The 20,074-nt window shown below is 38.0% G+C and overlaps 1 protein-coding gene across 1 annotated transcript; it reads right to left on the bottom strand.

Moving 5' to 3' along the window:
* Positions 1-1,366: 1,366 nt before the first annotated feature.
* valopa (vertebrate ancient long opsin a) lies at positions 1,367-18,880 on the bottom strand. Its single transcript, XM_062995621.1, has 5 exons — positions 18,517-18,880; positions 13,742-13,952; positions 9,993-10,110; positions 9,367-9,606; positions 1,367-1,708 (listed from the first exon to the last, which is right to left on the bottom strand). Exons 1-5 carry the CDS (start codon positions 18,878-18,880, stop codon positions 1,484-1,486), a joined length of 1,158 nt encoding a protein of 385 aa, XP_062851691.1. The 3' UTR covers positions 1,367-1,483.
* Positions 18,881-20,074: the final 1,194 nt, after the last annotated feature.

Raw genomic sequence — 20,074 nt, forward strand, 5'->3', positions numbered from 1 at the left:
GAATAAACATGCAGCTGTGAGAATACAAAGAGAATGTAGAAAAAGAGAAATGACATCAAAGCAAACTCAAAAAGTTGACCTGATACATCTATGGCTGGAAAATTAAAGTCATGTCAGCAGTGAACCCTGCAGCAAGAGTTTACTTCCAAAAGTAATTGTCTAGTTCATCTAGATAATCATTTTCTTGTATGCATCCTATCTTATTTATTGAAGTAAATCTGCATTTTGCACCTGGTTCAACCACTGATTTGCATTTCACTTTTTATTCCATGTCTAGCCGTTATGAATACAGCCTCTCTGTGCTCCTGGAGCTCATGGTTTAGGTGGATTTATTTGGAGTTTCAAGTCGACGTCTCTTCATGTTGATTGGACAGTTGAGCTAATGATTCAGCGCTGAACCTCATGGGAAGACGAACGCTCAATGTATATAAAGACTGTGCTTTGGTTCAGTTAAGGGTGGCGTTTTTGTTGCTGTTGTTGATTACTTTAAGGGAGCCTTTGGGGTTTTTTTGTTTGGTGATTGCTGTCTTGCATGGAGAATGATGTTTAGTATCATAGTTCATGTATCTTGCTTAGGAATCTTGTTTAGGGAATAATGTCTAGTTGTGGGTAGCACTGTCGCCTTACAGAAAGAAGGTTCTGGGTTTGACTCCCAGGTGAAGTGGTCTGGGTCCTTTCAGTGGGAAGTTTGCATGTTCTCCCCATGTCTGTGTGGGTTTCCCTGGGAGCTTTGGTTTTCTCCCACAGTCCAAAGACGTGCAAGTGAGGTGATTAGAGATACAAAATTGTTCATGACTGTGTTTGTATAACCAGTAACTACCTGTCCTGTCATGAATGTAACCAAAGAGTGTAAAACATGACAATAACATAAATAAATTACAGCCTAGTTCATGTTTAGCATTAGCATTTGTGTTCGCTTTCACAGTTGAGCTTAGCTTAGAGTTAAGGATAGTTTAGTCATGTTTCATGTGTGTTCAGCATTTAGCATAGCACTTAGCATAGCAGTTAGCATAGGTCATGTGTTTGTGTGTCTGGTCTTGTCCATTGTAATCATGAGTAAACAATATGTAACATCTCACGTGTGTCTGTCCTCGACATGAGACCACCGTTACATTAGTGTAAAACAAGCAGTTATTTTGTGCTCATAACTGCTAAGGGCTGAGAAATTATCAGAAGTTATGATACACAAAACAATTAACAGTCATATTTCAGCTTAATTTCACTCTTAGAATATTCACGTGATTACATTATGTAACAGAATGCAACCTTCATATCATGAGTGAACATAAACAAGGATTTTCAAAAATAATATACAGACAACACAGAAAATGGCTATTGCCAAAAAACTATTGCTTTTTAAAGGGTACTGGGTACAGGTGAGGACCAGAAGATCACTTTCATTGTGTTGTAAAGTTGCTGATTGTGACTGTCCATCAGAGAATAGAAATAAAATAAGAGTGTGTAAAGTGGAGGCCTTGCCCAGTTAGATGGGACACACTTTGTTTTCTGGAATCGGCAGCGGGTCAGTAAAGCTCGAGTTGCTGTGTTGACTGTCCAGTTTGGGTGAAGCAGTACCAGTTGGGATTCGGGCAGTGATGGTTGACATCTCGCCTCTGTTGCTCTCCCCGGTCATGTCTGCTCGATCTGTGGTTTGGTTTGCCTCCAGTGTATTGTTGCAACTCAGCAGTTGAAGCAGACACTTCCGGAACTGGGAACACATTACAAGGGTGATAAGAACATATTATTTAATTTTACTGAAAATATCTGCAATGTAAGACATTTACATGATTTAGTGTATGAAAGTAAAAAGTAAACATGCAAGAGCAAAATAAAATCCAATTTTTACTGTAATTCCATAAATACATCACAGCTACAGGATCTGCTTTCAAGTTTTCCCACAAAGTTCCAAAAGCTGATCCAAAGATGACTATATATAGAGTTGTAATAAATAAGTCACTCTCATTCTGAGACCCCCAAGTGTGCATGACCAAGCTGAGATCATTCAGAAATATATGGTTATATCTGTAAACATGGGAGCTGACCCTGATCAGTCTTCTGCTTTTTTCTTAGAAAGTATGTCTGGTAGCACTGCAGTATCAAAACTATTCTGGAAATCCTGGAGCAGGTTGAGCAGTGTGGGTCCTTTCTGTGTGGAGTTTATAGGTTTTAACTGTTTGCGTGGGTTTCTCCAGGGCTCTGGTTTCCTCCCACAGTACAAAGACATAAAAGTTAGGTGAATTGGAGATACAAAACTGGCCGTAATGGTGTTGGACATTGAACTTGATCTGATGAATCATGTTTAACCTGTAACTTCCTGTCCTGTCATTAATGGAACCAAAGTGTAAAATATGACATTAAAATCCTAGTAAACAAGAGGAAAATAAAGTTATTTATTTCTGACCTTCAACAGCTCTAAGTATGACTTACAAATGCCTTTATCCAAAGTGAAACATATGATACAGTAGAATACAATTTGAGCAACTGAGCATATAGGGCCTTAAAAAAAAGCCTTAACATTGGCAGCTTAATGGTAGTGGGACCATTACCTGTCCCACTGAAGGTCAAAAGTTTATCTACATTTAAGCGGGTCTTGTATGTTATGGCAGTCTTAGGAGCTCAATCTTTATTTTATCTGACATAATAAAATCACATAATATTTCTTTGTGTGGATTTTCTTCGTACATTACCACAAAACAACAGTCAAGCTTTTATGTTGTGCCATTATCTGAGCCCCCCTCTAACGTTTATATATACACATACATACATATATATATATAATGTGTGTGGATGGGTATGGGTGTGGGTGTGTGTGTGTGTGTGTGCGTTTTCAAAAAGGTACGTTTTAAAAAGGCAATTGATAAAGGGAAAAAATAGACATGGTTGTCAATTACAGCCGTGCAATTGACATTTACAGGAACTCGATGCGCCAGGTCTAGTGTACAGTAATTCTTCTGACCCCAAGTCAATAAAAAACTACTTTTACTTGAACTCTAGCCTCAGGTCTGTGCTAACAACAAAAGACGTTATATCATCCACCATTAAGCTTGAACAATTTGAGGCTGAAAACTGATAACAGACCAAAGATAATCAACATAATAAACACCTCACTGTCACTGCTGGACTGAGAATAGTCTACCAACCAAAAATATCCAGCCAACAGCCCCCCGTGAGCAGCATCCTGTGACCACTGATGAAGGTCTAGAAGATGACCAACTCAAACAGCAGCAATAGATGAGTGATCGTCTCTGACTTTACATCTACAAGGTGGACCAACTAGGTAGGAGTGTCTAATAGAGTGGACAGTCAGTGGGCACAGTATTTAATAACTCCAGCAGCGCTGCTGTGTCTGACCACTCATACCAGAACAACACACACTAACACACCACCCCCATGTCAGTGTTACTGCAGTGCTGAGAATGATCCACCACCCAAATAATACCTGCTCTGTGGTGGTCCTGACCATGGAAGAACAGGGTAAAAGCAGGCTAAAAGTATGTAAGGAAACAGATGGACTACAATCAGTAATTGTAGAACTACAAAGTGCTTCTATATGGTAAGTGGAGCTGATAAAATGGACAGTGAGTGTAGAAACAAGGAGGTGGTTTTAATGTTATGGCTGATCAGTGTATAGTGTATATAGTGCTATTGGCCAATGTATTATCTACATACAGACATAACTGGATATGCCTAGCATAAACTGCTTGGAGTGTGTTACTGTGATGCACCCAGTGATTTTAGCAAAGAAATGCAAAAAACACAGCCACAGGGTTTAAGAAGACCATTCACACAGCAAACTATTAAGAATCATACTAAATGGGAGAAGCAGGGAACGACAGCATTTTAAAGAAAAATAGAAAATGAACAGCAGCTGGATGCAGCCTGTCAGCTACTCAGTGTGCAGTCGCACTGATAAGCGAACAGCATGCTGTGCAGTGTACTTCTGAGGGGACTACACCTTTGTCAGTGGGATTTGCACTTTTCTTAGCCAGGTAGAAAAGGTTAATGACATTCCCACCCCTGTCTTGACTGTATATGCCAGGGACTGAATGGAACAAAGGTTCCAGAGTCACTTTTGTATTTGCAATAGTATTCATAATGGTAGTGGTGGTGATAGCCCAATGGGTGGTATGGGCCCTTTGAATTTATTGTTGGTGGGTAACCAACCCGGCATTTAAAAGGCAACATTCTCAGAAATGAAAGCCTTTTATGAGCATATTTTGACAAAAGTCTGTGTTTAGCCCAGAAAGGCAGTTTAGGAGAAGTCAGACACCTAAGCAACCCCTGGAGGTCCTAGCTGACCCTTTCTGTCTGGCTGTTAGAATAAGGATGGACGTCTGAAGAACAGGTTCACAGAGGTAGAAATCTGACACCAGGTCACTACCTGGACATTTACCTCAATTCTGCTGTCACCTCGGTGTCACTTGCCAACCGACAACATACATCCTCTGATTATTCAACGTTTGCCACTGGTCTGATACTTTTATGTGCAATTTTCTATGTGAAAACTGTTATGCAGGTTATTTTCATTCTCTCGCACTAAGGTATATAAAAGTGGTTACTTTATTTAGGTTTTAATTTAATGTTTTGTTGGTCACGTCTTTTAGACATCACATGCTCCAGGTTCTGTATTGATTTACATGCTTTTTCTCTTGCGCAATAGTAAGTAAGTAAGTAAGTAAATTTGATCTTAAAATCTTAAAATAACTTACGTTGACCAAAGTGCTGTACATCGAACAAGCATACATAAGACAACATTATGTTAAAAAAGTAAAACCAAATAAAAATACGTAAGTAAGAGTAAGAGACAAAATAAAACAGATAAAAATAGACTAAACAATTATAATTACCACGGCTCCTCACTGTTCAAATGCCAGCTTACAAAGGTATGTTTTTAGGAGTGATTTAAAAACAGTGGCCGAAGGTGCTTATCGAATATTAGGAGGTAGAGTGTTCCATAGCCTCGGAGCATAAACTGCAAATGCACGATCACTTTTTAGCTTCAAACGAGCCCTAGGAACAGTCAACAAATTCTGAGTGGCTGATCTTAAAGATCGCTGTGTGGTTGCGGGAGAAAGCATACCACTGAGATAAGCCGGGGCTTGACCATTAAGCGCTTTAATAGTGACAGTGCTTGACCTGCAGGATCATTGACGCTGACCTGATGACGTCTCATGCATTTTTTTTTTTGTGTGAAAACTGTTATCCAGAATAAATTGGTGCAGATTCAGTTGTGTTGTGAATTACGCAAGGTCAGTAAAGTAATGGTTTGACTAAATTGGTGTGGATGAGCTCCAGTGGCCTGTACAAATCCCTGACCTCTACCCCAGTGAACATATTTGGGATTTAATGAAACGTTGATCATGAGCCAGGTCTTATCATGTGAAGCGAGTAACATTGATTATCTCGTTACAGTGGAAAATGTCAGTGGGTGAGAAATATGCAGCAAGTGAACAGTCAGCTCTGGATGTGTTGAAAACATGAAAAACAATGAAAAACACATTGTTACTTTTAACATAAGGTGATATCCTAAAAACAGCTTTAATTATATTAGAACAGTTTGCTAGTGTTGGCTGGTTTGGGCTGATTTAGCTGGTCTTCAAGCCTAAATAAAACTTTTTCACTGGTCAGATTGGTCAGTTTAATACATTTTCAAAAGAATTAAACCACAGATTCTTGTTTTTATTGTATTTTACAAAAAAAAAAACATTTTGATCAGGTCCTTTGACTTCCAGCACAGTTGCCTGCATGCCTGATGTAAACCTGTAAGTACAATTACTTAAACCCTCATTTTTAACAGGTGAATTAACACTCTTAACACTGCTAACCAACATAAACAATTATCCCATTTCCTAAAATCATCCACAGTTTCAGATGGATAATCGCAATTTGCATTGTTTACCAAGCTAGTGACTGTCGTGTTTGTACATTGCAGCAGTCAAACAATAGTGTAGGGACTGTGTCTGTTTTCTTCTAAACTTTTACATGTTTATACCATGAAAATATTGTGCATATTTCTAAAAAATACAGAGATAAAACATTAAAACTAGAACTAAAATTAAAAAAATTAGCTTTTTAAAGAATAGTAGCTCACTTTTTACTATTGTCTGTAAAAAATTAGAACTAATTAATTCAGTTGTTTACATCACAAAGCAATGACAGGTACTCTGATAAATTAGGTGCAACATGTGTTGCCAAAAAGGGCTCAGGGATCCCACATTAGAAACTTCCTGATCTGAAATTAGAGCTGAGCTATAATCTGCAGTACGAGCATTGTGACCCTAATAGGCTTTGCCCTGTCAAAGTAGAGAACCAAATTAACTCTAATTCTTCATGCATCAATGCGGTTCTTTGACCAACACAAAGGGCTGCTTAGAAGGGCAGATACATGTAATACACTGTACCACTGCCTGCTTGAAAAGACAGCACAATTTACAAAATGTCACAATTAACTACCCACATCACTTCAAATGACATTTTTGGATATTTTTGTTGCTTGCTGTGATCACAGTTGTTATAAATACATTAACCCATTTAACAGCAGGGAAACTTAATTGGAGCAGTCCTTACCACAAGCCTTCCCAGCTCAACCCAACATTTATTTAAAGCATGTGATTGTACTCAATAATATCAACATTCCAGGGTTTTTACAGCATTTAGGTCAGGCTATATTTAAGCAATAGAACACGAGAGGGAGTGTGTTATCGCGAATAACATCACGGCTGTGATTCGGTCGTAGATCGTAACAGCCGTGATGTTATTCACGATAACACACAACCTCAAGTGTTCTATTGCTTTTATACAACAGTTTTTACAAAATAAAGAAAGAAAATAAATCAAAGAAGCTCTGATATGCTTTAATATTGACAATACCTTCCGCCAAAAAGTAGTTCCACAACGAATATAAAGTTTAACACTACAAAGCAAACATCCCAAGTTGCAAAAACTCATTTTAGGGAGGTAAGAACAACAAGAAGAAAAAGGCGAGAACCTCCGAAGGGAAAAAAGGAAATAAAAAACCTCTCACACACACCAAAGGATTATGGATGATAACAGAACTCTTAGGAGCTGCTAACTGGGCTATTAAGCTAACTGTTCGCGTCACAAACACATTAATGTTCCCTACATAGTGCGCTAGATTGTGTATCAGATCGTGGATTTATGTTCCCTACATAGTGCACTAGATTGTGTATCAGATCGCGGATTTATGTTTCCTACACAGCGCGCTAGATTGTGTATCAGATAACGGATTTAAAACGCGATCGGGAATAAAGTCTGTGTCGCTTGCGTGCACGTTTGTGTGCATGAAGCTTGTCGTTACTGGCAACGCGTCAGCGGAGTAATACAGTTGTGGTGTGAAAAGGCTGTGCTGTTATCACGAATATCAGCACAGTTAGAGCGCTTCTCAACCAATCAGATTGTAAGTTCGGAACTACCTGTTGTATAAAAAGATTTATTCTAAATCTATATTACCAATGTGAAAAGTAACTGCCCACAGACCTAATGACTGTTTGTGGTTACCCTTGTCAGTAACAACTGCAATCAAATGTTTGTGACAACTTGAGTCTTTTATCCACTGTTTGACCCACTCTTCTTTTGAGAATTGTTTTAATTTGGTTACATTGAATGGTTTTGAGCATAAACTGCCCTTTTAAGGTTTTTTAGCCACATAGTAAAAGTAAAGGTCTTCTCTATTCCTACATGAAATAAAATTAATAGAACATTTTGGCAGTAATTAAGCTTATCATGTTAGCATGCATGAGTCCAAGAACCCACATGACCCCACACATACAAGAAGGTTTTGTGTCCCAGCCAATATCCTGACAAATCCCATTTAAATGTTTAAGGGGTTTAAAAAATGGTAGTCCTCTCGAGGGACCCTTGTACGATGGCGGAATTAAGATAAGATTCCTTTTTTGATCCCTATTGGGGACATTGGAGTGTTACAGCAGCTCAAGACCAGAAAAGAGTTTAAGATAGAGTACATAAAATGAGGCAGAAATAAAATAAAAAGATATTATGAATTTATTAATTGTGATTTATATGGACAATCACTATTATACAGTCGAAGGACAAATTTTAACTATGTAGGACCAAACTGGAGACCATTGGCCAAATGGACCAAAATTTGTTTGCTACATCATACTAAAATTATTCGTTTGTTGTGTCTCAGTGTAAAATATGTTGAAGCACATCAACAGTATAACACATCTACCTTTTAAGATGTCTAAAAGTATAATGGAAAGACACCACAGCAGGAGTGTAATTGACCTGCGCTTACTAAGGTGCAACTATGCGTGATTGCATGATTTAGGATGCCTAATTAACACCTGTTTCTTCTGCAGTAGGCATCTCACACTTGGAGAAAGAAAGATGCCCGTGAGTTACAGAGCAAAAAAGAACAAAAAAGAAAACGATGCACAACAGAGCTTCTGAAACAAACAATGTTGGGTATGTGCAGGAATGTAATATTTTATGTTGATGTCCGAAAGAACCGTCTTTTGTTGTTTATAATTAAAACTCCAGCTCTATACCCCTCTTTTCTGGCTGTGAGTATGACAGAAGGGTTTTTGCCAGAGGTTATCGGCTGTAGTTCAGTGCTTATTGTTCTTTGTGTATTTCATTTTTCATTTTCAGCATTTAGCTGAATTATGTACAGTTGTTTATCCTGCTCTGCTGCTTTCACATATTTAATTCTCAGCGATCTTCTTTAAGAGACTGCTCCTTCTCTCTGCAGCTTTCTTTCTTTTCATTTAAGACCATCTGAGACTAATTTCTTTTTATTAAAATTTATCGAGGTTTTTAATAATTTCTCAATGAAAGATGTTCATGCTAAATTAGATTTTCAAAATCACATGGAGATCCAGCCAGCTAAAAACATAAATCAAATTACATACGGTACATCACTACACTGTATAGCATTTATAGGCCCCACTACTAACAAAGCAGTGCAAAAAAGTCTGGAAAATGTAGTCAGTGATAGACTGCAGTGTTAGTTATAATAAAACTGTCATGTTTATGTTTTTACACACAAATATTTGTCTGACTGTGCCTCAATAAACTTTCTAAGTCTAAAAATGGTTACAGATGTTAAGAAATGGGCCTTGTTCTTTATTAATCTAATATCTGAGGTTATGATACACCTGTACACATTGAACTAGGTTCTTACGTGCTGAATTATTGACCATCTTTATATCCATCTTATATCCATAGTAACAAGCAACTTTGAAACGTTATTGACAAGCTCACCTTACCTGCTACACCACAAACCACATGCTGCTATAAATATTATTCATTTAAAATATGTATCGATTGTTGCACTAGTGAACATTTTTTCAGTGTTATCAAATGTAAAGCTTTTTTTCTTACCTGCTGGTTCATAAAAACATATATGACTGGATTGTAGACTGCAGCAGTTTTCGCAAAGAATGCAGGAACAGCAGCCAGCAGGGGGTCAAAATAGATGGTGGGGTAGGCAGTAACGATGATGGAGAACATTGCATATGGTGTCCAGGCCACCATAAAGGCCACAATCATTACCACTACCATACGAGACACCTGCCGCTCAGGTTTACGGGCATTTCCCAACCTGCCATGAGTGTTAGACACCTGCACAGGGATACTGACATGTTATTTTTATGTATTATGTTTTTATTTGCAATAACAAAATATTAATACAACATGGACACGGTGCCAATCAATCTGAGGCAACACACACTTACACATTTACTCACTTACTAACACATATAGGCAAAGCAGAACAGCTACTTCTGCATGTGCCAATCAACCTTCTGCATGGAGGTGAAAGGAAACCAGGGCAGCCAGAGCACCCAGTGAACCAAAAAAATTACAAAATTTATACAGTTATAACAGCTTGCAGACAGTGACCAAAAGAACGGTTCGAACTCGAAAGTTGCTGTAGAGATTATGCTTCATACATGGCATATTTCACTAGAAAAATGCAGATGTGAATCATCATGTAGCATCAGACCAACCTTTCTCAGCTTCCGCAGCAGCTTGCTGTAGCACACAATGATGACGCCCAGAGGCAAGATGAAACAGGTGACAAAAAATGTGATGATAAATGTGTGGTCAAATGGGTCTCCAGAGTACCTGTGGAGACACCAGAACAGCCTCAATAAATACAAGATTTAATGCTCAGATTTTTTTCTTAGTGATTATTATTTTATATAATGGTGCACTGGTATAAATAGCATAAATAAAACTTGTTATATGGACTATAAAACTAAACGTATCACAGTGAATTCAAAACTTTTCTTTACAAACATTAATATATTAATATAATATGTATTATAGCTGTTTTATATAGTTTTATCCATGGCAAGAGTTGGGAGCCAAGAAGCAAAGATGGTAACAAGCATAGCACTGCTTAAAAAGTCCAAAGGTATGTGATTAACTCACATAAAAAACACTAAAGGGGACATTAAGACAAAACTGTCTATAGGATAGTGGACATCTATGAGGGTTAGAAATGTTATCTACTGTAACAGGTAGTGTTTTTAATTTTTTTCTTATTGGGTGTTTGTATTGTACTATGTGTTTAAGTAGACCTATGTATAATTTCACTGTTAAATGCTACACCATAATGCATTTTGTTGTGAACAGTGTAGCATTTATTATTCCTATTATACATGAAAGTCATTGCACTTATGCTTTAAGATAGAAATTGTTTTTATCCATTGTTGCTGAAGACCCAGATAAATCAGATGGCTGCACAGTGTAAACATCATGTATCAGAAGGGTATCTTATGCCAGAGAATCCAATTTGATGTCATGCATAGTAAAGATTTTTGCCACGTCTTTCAATTATAAGGGTTGTTTATATTTATATAATATTTAGTGTGTAATTGTCAAACACCCTGAAGAATCAATGTTTGTATGTTTGAAAGAAAAAATGAAGGAAAAGGCTAAATCTCTTCTCAAAGTCGCAAACACACTCACGCAAGTAAGCCACACACAGCTCACCTAAAACTTGCTATTTGGGTTATTTGAAACGTGAGACTGGTCTGGCTAATTGGTTAAGTTAGCTATTAGCCTTTTTCATTTTAGCTTTACCTAAAATGTAATCTGGTTGTGCAGGCATTATAAGTGCAGATGAAGTCTTGAAATTAAGTTTCAATGACCAAATTAGATTCTATTTGTACACAAAGTGTTTTACACTGGGAGTTTTTTTTTTAGCAATTTGCTTATCATGTTTGGGGCCCTGTTAGCAAGTTTACTTGGATGCCATAAAAAAGAAATAAAAAACACAATAGTCAACATTATATTTACACATTTTAAGTAGTCTTACATAGCCTCCCAACTGATTACATTTTTATCAAATAATTTGTAGCTGTTTGTGATAATTCACAGATTAAAGTTTAACAATGTGCTAACCACCACAAATCTTATTGAAAGAAACATAATTTTAAACACTTGTATGCAAAAAATTGGTATGACCTGGCCTTGAAAATGCCTGAATGCTTATTCAAACATGAGTGACAGGAAGAAGGATACTAGAATACAGGTTAAGGGAAAATAAATCATGGTATTTGTTAACAATGGCGAACAGAACACAAACAAGCTGTGTCTATGTCTACATGTGACTACAGTAAATAGCTAATGCTAACAACAGTGCTAATGCTAGTGATAAGTGCTAAGCTAGTGACAGGTGAGAGGTAGCATTGGCATTACATTAATGCTAACGCTAAACAATGCTACACTACAGACCTTTAAGAACAGAGGAAATAAACAATTCTACTAAATAACAAGGAATAACATCAAAATACTTAAGGAACAAACTCACAGAGCATGTTAATAGGCAGCACTATGCGAGGAGTAAATAAACTGGACCTGTATATATAGCTATGTATATAGAGAGATGTAATGAGCATCAGGGGTCAATACTGGACCATTGTGATTGTGTAGCTGAGTGCGAAACAGAGATCTGGGGTTACAGGGAAATGAAGTTTATTACACTGACAGGCAAGTAAAATGCTAGCTATTTTTTTCTTCCTTGATCCTAAAGCAGCATTTTTCCCCTTTAACATGCATTTTACTGTCAGCTTCTGGAATATAAGAAGAACTTTATTAACATAGATAAGAATTTATTATTTATTAATGTACATACATTGGTTATACTGTAGACAGAGCACTGTTTTTATCTAAATCATCATGTTGCTTTTGTAGAATTGCAATATAATTTAGCTGAACAAAATTGCTTTTTCCTTTCAGCCGATAATGAATGTGCCTTGTGAACTGTTCAAAGTGAATGTCAGTTTTGGCGTCAATCAGCAGAGGTGATGCAGTAAAGGGCTAAGGCCACCGAGGACAACAAAGCATGTGTTCTGACCCAGAGTTTTAAGAGAAGAAAGAAATGTCCAAACAGACACTGTCTTCACTACAGCCTGCATCCTGGATAAACGTTTTCCAAACACTGTATTTTGTGAATTCTGACAGCTGGGTGTTATCCAGAGCAAATGTTTTACAGGAAGTACAGCATGGCATTACTATTAGGGTTGTTTGTCAGTTAGCTTGTATTTTATACACATTACAAGCCAGTTTTTAGTGCATTATTTCTCAACAGCTAAATTGCAGCACTTTATTTTATTAACAATGTTAATGACCCAAATATATTTAGATTTTCTACTGCTGAGATCTCAGGTGCTTGTGTTTAAACACAAGCAGAACATGTACTATCGACAATTGGCTGTGTCTGGGGGTGGGTGGTCGAACAGGTTTTTTACGACTTTTTTTTACTTCAATTGCTGCCTCTGCTGGCTGGTCAAGGCACCTGCATGAGGGATGATTAATTTACATGTAGTAGTGCCTCACTGTATACACCTCTTTGTGAGACCCAGGCAAATCTCAATCAGGTAAAAAGTGACTGCACATGTGTCAGAGGGGGGCATGACAGTTCAGGCATGGAGGATGTTTTTCCTAAAAAAAAGCTGAAACTTGGACTCATCACCTATATATTTCAGACTAGGATCACAGTTTTTTATGTAATGCCCACATACTGTACATTTAACAGTGGTTTTTAGCCATGCTCTACATAGAATGATAATTCTGGATTTCACGAATCTTTTACAATATTATGTATGGTAGATGGTGAGAGACCCAATTTCTTTGCAATACTGTGTTAAGAAATTTTTTAAACTCTCTCACAAAGTTTGGCACAAAGTGGTAAGCTGGGACCCATCTTTATTTGAAAAAGAAAGGGTTTGGTGGATCCTCCTTTTTCCCCCATTCATAATACCCATGTCTGTTACGAATTCTCCTGCTTATTGTGGAATATTTTAAAACAGTGTAACTTGAGTAACTCAATTTTCCCTTGTCCTAACTTTGTGTTAAAATTATATTCAAAATTCGTCCCAGCCTTTTTTGGGGCTACTCCATATAAATGTCCATAAATTTGGAATGGAATGTCCAACAAGCTTATGGGCAGGTGTTAACATACTTGTAGGTAAGTACAGGAAGGTCTATTTGCTGTACAGCACCCACACCACCTCCAGCACAACCCCTTCCCTTTAGTCAGAACAGCCAAACGTCAGGTTTTTTTGTTCATAGCTACAGATACAGTTGGATGCAGAATTAGGAAAGGTATGTATTGAGTATGCCTTTAAAATTGATTTACTTGATCAAAGCTTAGAGATAAAATGCTGCATAATGGTGATTTGTTATTTTCTTACTCTACATCTAATTGAATGTAAAGCATGGTAGCAGAAACATAATCTACTCTTACCAGTTGGGTTCACATGTGGTGCCAATCTTGCTGACAGTGTAGCTGCTCCAGCCCAGTACAGGTGGAATGGTCCAAATAAAAGAGAAAGTCCAGACAAATAGCAAGCCCAGCGCTGCGTGTTTGCCCTGTAAACGAACGTTTCCCAGAGGCCGGCAGATGACAAAGAACCGCTCAAATGCGAGGACTGCCAGGGACCACAATGCCACTATACCTAGTGTAGGAAAACGTCAGTTAATAAAATTTGTGGCATTAAGCAGATGCTTTTTATTTAAATCAAATTACAGTTGTAACAAAACCAAGCAATTGAGGGTTAGGGTACTTGCTCAGGGGACCAACAGTGGAAATTTGGCAGTACATGGAATTGAATCAGCAACCTTCTGAAGTCTAGTGCACTAAACACTAAGCTACCACTGCCCTTAGTTATCAGTTAACTGAAAGTAATTTTCTTATTATTCTTAGCACTTATTACAATATAAAATGTACTTAATACCAAAAATAAACAGTATTGGCATATATTATCTTTAATGCAGGTCCAAAAATAAATAATTAATTCAATAAATCAGTTAGGATTTGTCACAACAATCAAAGACATGGACATGCGTAAATTTATGACCCCTAAGTATTTTAAGTTATTGAGCTGACAGCTGTGATGTGGAAATGTGTTCATTTTAGCCCACTGGGGAATCTGTCAGCAGGCATGTTATTGTGCGTTTTAATGATTATTGATTTTTACATTTTCAGTATTTTTGGGTTGTATAGAATGTTTAGCAGTCCCAGTGCAGCTTTACAGTTCTGAATCTATATGTACAATTAGCAAAGCAAAAGCAACAGTGACCAAGGGAAAACCTTCTTGAGATGGCTCAAGGACAAAAACCTTGAGAGAAATCAGGCTTGTAACCCATCCTCCTCTGGCAACACTAAATAGAGGGAATAAGCCTGTTATGAGGCCTAATTAAACACCACGAGAAGATGTTAATAGCAGTGATTGGAAAATATGTAAATATGAGTAAATACTTAATAAAGGGCTATAAATATCCTCACAGCAAGAAGGGCCTGGCGGACAGGGTCCTTTTTGTGTGGAGTTTGCTTGTTCTTTCTGTGTGTGTGGGTTTTCTCCAGATGTTATACCTCCAAAACAGTTCCATGCAGTTGGGCCAATTGGAACTACTCAAAATCGCCCTAAGTATAATTGTGTGTGTGTCTGCCCTGTGATGGACTGGCGACCTGTCCGGTGTATTTCCTACCTTTTACCCAGAGAATCAGACCCACCACAACCCTGACCAGAATAAGCGGTGGTAAAACAGACAATGATGTATGTATATATAGGCAATTATATATGAATAAATAAAAAAAGACAAAATGACAGAACAAAAGAAGTTAGGTTTCAAATACCGTGCTACTCTACTGTAAATTGCTTCTACGCTTGAGTGATTGAGTTTGTTTTTTTATTAGGATTTTAACATCATGTTTTACACTTTGGTTACATTCATGACAGAAACGGTAGTTATTCATTACACAAGGTTCATCAGTTCACAAGGTTATATCGAACACAGTCTTGGACAATTTAGTGTCTCCAATTCGCCTCACCTGCATGTCTTTGGACTGTGGGAGGAAACCGGAGCACCCGGAGCAAACCCACGCGGACACAGGGAGAACATGCAAACTCCACACAGAAAGGACCCGGACCGCCCCACCTGGGGATCGAACCCAGGACCTTCTTGCTGTAAGGCAACAGTGCTACCCACTTAGCGACCATGCTGCCCGTGTGTGTGTGTTTTTGCCTTGTGCTTAGTGTTTCCAAGTGGCACCAGACCCAAGGCGACCCTGACAATAATACACTGGTGAGTTAATCTGATAGCATAATAAGGATTGTTGGAATGCACTTTAATCAAATCTTATTTCATCAAACGAGATGAAAACACAACAGATTATCTTAAGCGATATCATCTCAAGGTTTAATCACTTTCAAAAGCTTCCTTCATCTGACTTCCATGTTTATAATTTTACTGGCACTATTATAATCCAATTAAGAGTTAAAGTACAATTTCACACAGTACATAAGCCTATACCCAGGCTATACTATATATCCTGCAGCTTTAATCACATGGGTTGTCAGTAGACACAAAAAAAATTCTTAAAAACTCTGAACTTTAAGATCATATCGTTTAATGAAATCAGATTTTATGAAAGTGCATTCCAATGATCCCTCATCATGCTATCAGTAGCACAAATTAACTATCCAGTTTATCCTGGTCAGGGTTATGTTGGATCTGGTGCCATTTGGAAACACTGAGCACAGAGCAAAAAACTCCAAGGACAAGACACTACACACTCACATTTCATGTACTAATTTTACATTCCTTGAAGTATCAACAGTTGTAAATGTTTTGACTTTAAATAAATTTACTTTAAATAGAGGTAACGTTTTTCGTATTTAAAGTTACCATTCATTGCCTTTTTTACCCATATTTACCAAAAGTTTCAATAAGTTTTGGATTGAAACATTCATGTAGTCTTAAAAAGTTTGCCAATCGACTCCAAGTATGTTAGTCCAATCTGACCACACTTGTAAATATGCTGGCTACCATTATACTATTATTTCTTAATGGAAGGTTTGCAGTGAAGCACAGTAACATAGACATTATACAACCTTGAACATGCATTAATTCTGTTCCAATGACTTTTCTGACTAAGCTTTTCTGGTCTTGTTTTTTTTTTTTTTTTTAATACGGACAGTAATACTTTGACTACAGAGGAAATCTACTGAGGAAATCAAGCATGCTGTGCATATGAAAACAGGACAGTTTTGTGCACTAACTATAATTCTAATTGCTGGGGCAATTAGAATTAACTCTTTACTGCATCTAATGTATGGAACATAACATTTGTTTTGTTCATCTTATCTTTCCTATGATATTTCTGTATAGGGTCCCAGTGGGCCCCCTTAACAGGCTGAACAGATCAGACCAGATGTATTTGTTCTCAGCTGAAGAGTCCAGCGCATTCTGGGGGATACCAATGCGTTCACCAGTCAAGATATAATCTTTCCAGCACATTCTGTCCTTTATCTTCCACACTGTCTCTGTTCAGTGTCAATTCTACGTAAATGTTACTTATTCATTGTTTATGTTCAAATTGCTAGTAGGAACCAAATAAACAGAAAATGTATCCAAGGACCAGATCTGGTCTGTGGGCTGCTAATGGAATATGCCTCTTCACAAGAAATGTCACACACTGCATCTTACAAGGTGCAAATGAATGTGGCTGAGGTGGTGTCCTATAGTATATGCATTTTGTCTCATTAGTGGCATAACCAATAACCTGGGTACTTCAGTTTTTCTGCCAGCTCATCAAATATGCATCATAAAAATAAGTAGGTTTAAGTGGATACCCCTTAATGCCCCTAGGTGTAAGTGAGCCAGTAAGTGAATGAATAAGTGAGTGATCGATTGTGCTTTGAGGGGAGTCATTTTTACAATAAGCTTTTTCTTCAGTTTCAAACCTGTAATAAGGAAAAAGCTTAATGTGGCCGAATGTACTAAAACACCGACCTAGAAAAAACAACCTTTTCTCACTTATTACTGATCATAAGAACTCTTTAATGCTAAAATGAACCTGTGGTCCAAAAGAAAAGTAATCACTTTTATGTTGAGCTTTTTTCTTCCCATTTAAACTTATCATAGGGAAAAGCTTGATGTGGCTTAATAAAACAACGATCTAGGAACACCAATTCTCTCTTACTTATTACTGATCATTAGTAATCTCAAATGCTGAAAAAATACAATATAGAAACGGCATTTAAACAGTTTCAACATACTTTTTAAACATCAAACTAAACAACTAAACAATTAACAGCAGTAGAGAGTACTAATGATCATAAATAAGTGAGGCAAGTTTGGTGTTCCAGGATCATTTCCAGGTCATTCTTAGACTTTTCCTAATGATAATATGTTTTAATGGAAAGAAAAAAGTTAGTGCTTTCTTTTTGGACCACAGGTTGGTCATTTAGCAGTAGAAAGTACTTATGGCCAGTAACAATTGAGAGAAGTTTGGTGTTTTTAGGTTGTGGTGTTAGTACATTAAGCTTTTTCCTTATAATAATAGGTTTAAATGGAGAGAAAAGGCTTAACAAAATATTACCTTCCTGTTGGACCACGGGTTGGTCATCTGAGCAGTAGAGGGTACTTATGACCAGTAATAACTGAGAGAAGATTGGTGTTGGTAAGCCACATTCAGCTTTTTCACGTTAAGCGTTTTAGGTTTAGTATTTCTAGGTGGAGCAGTAATTTTAACTGTTATATATTTATTAGGATTTTAACGTCATGTTTTACTCACTTTGGTTACATTCATGACAAAAAAAGTAGTTATTCATTACACAAGATTCATCAGTTCACAAGTTTAATGTCAAACACAGTCATGGACAATTTGTATCTCCAATTCACCTCACTTGCATGTCTTTCTACTGTGGGAGGAAAACGGAGCCTCCGGAGGAAAACCACGCAGACACGGGGAGAACATGCAAACTCCACACAAAAAGGATCAAACCCAGGACCTTCTTGCTGTGAGGCGACAGTGCTACCCACCAAGCCACCGTGCCGCCCGTCAATCAGTTACTGTTCTGGTTTACATGTGGACAGATGTGAAAAAGTCTAATTTAATATTTAACATTTAACAATTCCGATCAACCCTGTACCAACCAACCAACTCGGTTCTACTACAATTTGTAACGTCCAAAACAGCGCGTCTAACATCTAAATTGTTCGGACTCCACTTACCGAAAAAAGTGACCGCAAATCCCTCCAGCACACACGCCCAACTGCCTAGGAAGAAGTAGCCGTAATAATTTGTCACCACACTTATCGTCCCTCCGATCAGTGACATGAGAAAATCTGCCAGTGATAAATTCACAATGAGATAATTCATCGGCTGTCTGAGCTGTTTAAACTTGTGAGTGACCAGCATCACCAGAAAGTTTTCGGACAGGGACAGTACGGTCACTACGGACATCCAGGCTGCCAACAGTTTGAAGCTCCAGGGCGCGATGGATTTGGACGGTCCTTTAAAGGGATCATCTGGTGCCAGTACCACAGCTACTTCTGTGTAACTGACACCGTTCACTGCCATCCCAAATGAGTCCATGATCCAGATGAAGTCCAAATGAGGGGAAATGTGAGCACTTCGGATGGTGTAACAGTTTAAACAGGCACGCAGTACTGCTACATGAGTGCACTTGGTTCTGCAAAAATGTCACTCGCCTTGCTGAGAGATTTTCGATGCATGACCAACAAATCCAGATTTATGCCCCGATTATCGACTTGCTGACACTCGTCGGGTGCGGTAGCTCCACAACAGTCTTACTGTCTTTAATCCATGTGTGCAGAAAAGTGTAAGCAGCTGATCCTGTGGAAGTACTTGTTGAGTCTGGGTAGCGCATGAGGTGTAATCTTAGTTGAACCCGCAAGCTGGTATGACTGCTTCGTGCCTCCGCCGTCTTTATATAGGCTATTAACTTTGCGCCAGACAGCACGTGGGTTCCACCTGCTCTCGAGGAACAGCGACGGTGCATCCTAAACGCTTTCTTTCCACCTGCAGGCTGCGCGCTCGAGCCTCGAGGAACAGCGCAGGTATCACGCGCACTGAACGCGTGCATAAAGAGGATACGGGCTTCAGTCTGCAGACCTTATCGAACAAATGAACCTGTTTAATCTACATTTAGTCTCCGTGTATACCTTAGCATTGTTGTGCATATTTATAATGGACAGTGGTAGCTCAGTGGTTAAGGTACTGTACTAGTAATATGAAGGTTGCCAGTTCAAGCCCAACCACTACCAGGTTGTCACTGTTGGGCCCCTGAGCAAGAGCAAGGCCCTTAACCCTCAATTGCTCAATAATTTTGTTCACTCATAATTGTTAGTCTCTTTGGATAAAAGCATCAACTATGTAAATAATGGTTCCGGGCAGACGTCAACTCTACATTTTCCTTAATATGGCACATGGGACATTTCAGAGTCTGTGTGGTCGAGCTGCGGTTTGCAACTTGCAATCAAAAGAAAATCAATGAATCTTTTAAGGAATAATCAAGATGGAATGGATGAAACAGATACACTCATTGCAAAATCCAAATTGTAAATTTGTGTATTTATTAATTCGTTTATTTATTGTCTGATTATCCCCTGCTTTATCTTATTAAGGGTCACAGTGGGTCCAATTCACTTTGCAAAATGTATGAAACACCCCGGAGCAGGTCACCAGTCCTTCACAGGTCAAACACACACATACATTTAGTGATCTTAAGGATCTTAAGTGAAAGCTTTATACTGATCTTCTGACTGA

Source organism: Trichomycterus rosablanca, chromosome 5 (genome assembly GCF_030014385.1).
Source record: "Trichomycterus rosablanca isolate fTriRos1 chromosome 5, fTriRos1.hap1, whole genome shotgun sequence".
NCBI classification, from domain to species: domain Eukaryota; kingdom Metazoa; phylum Chordata; class Actinopteri; order Siluriformes; family Trichomycteridae; genus Trichomycterus; species Trichomycterus rosablanca.

What these genes read in the sequence shown, in the direction of transcription:
- valopa (XM_062995621.1), bottom strand. Translation starts at nt 18,880, where the DNA reads ATGGACTCATTTGGGATGGCAGTGAACGGTGTCAGTTACACAGAAGTA. An exon ending in ATTTGCGGTCACTTTTTTCG is followed by an intron (nt 13,953 to 18,516) that starts GTAAGTGGAGTC and finishes TTCCTACACTAG; the next exon opens with GTATAGTGGCATTGTGGTCC. An exon ending in TGCTGCGGAAGCTGAGAAAG is followed by an intron (nt 9,607 to 9,992) that starts GTTGGTCTGATG and finishes ATCCCTGTGCAG; the next exon opens with GTGTCTAACACTCATGGCAG.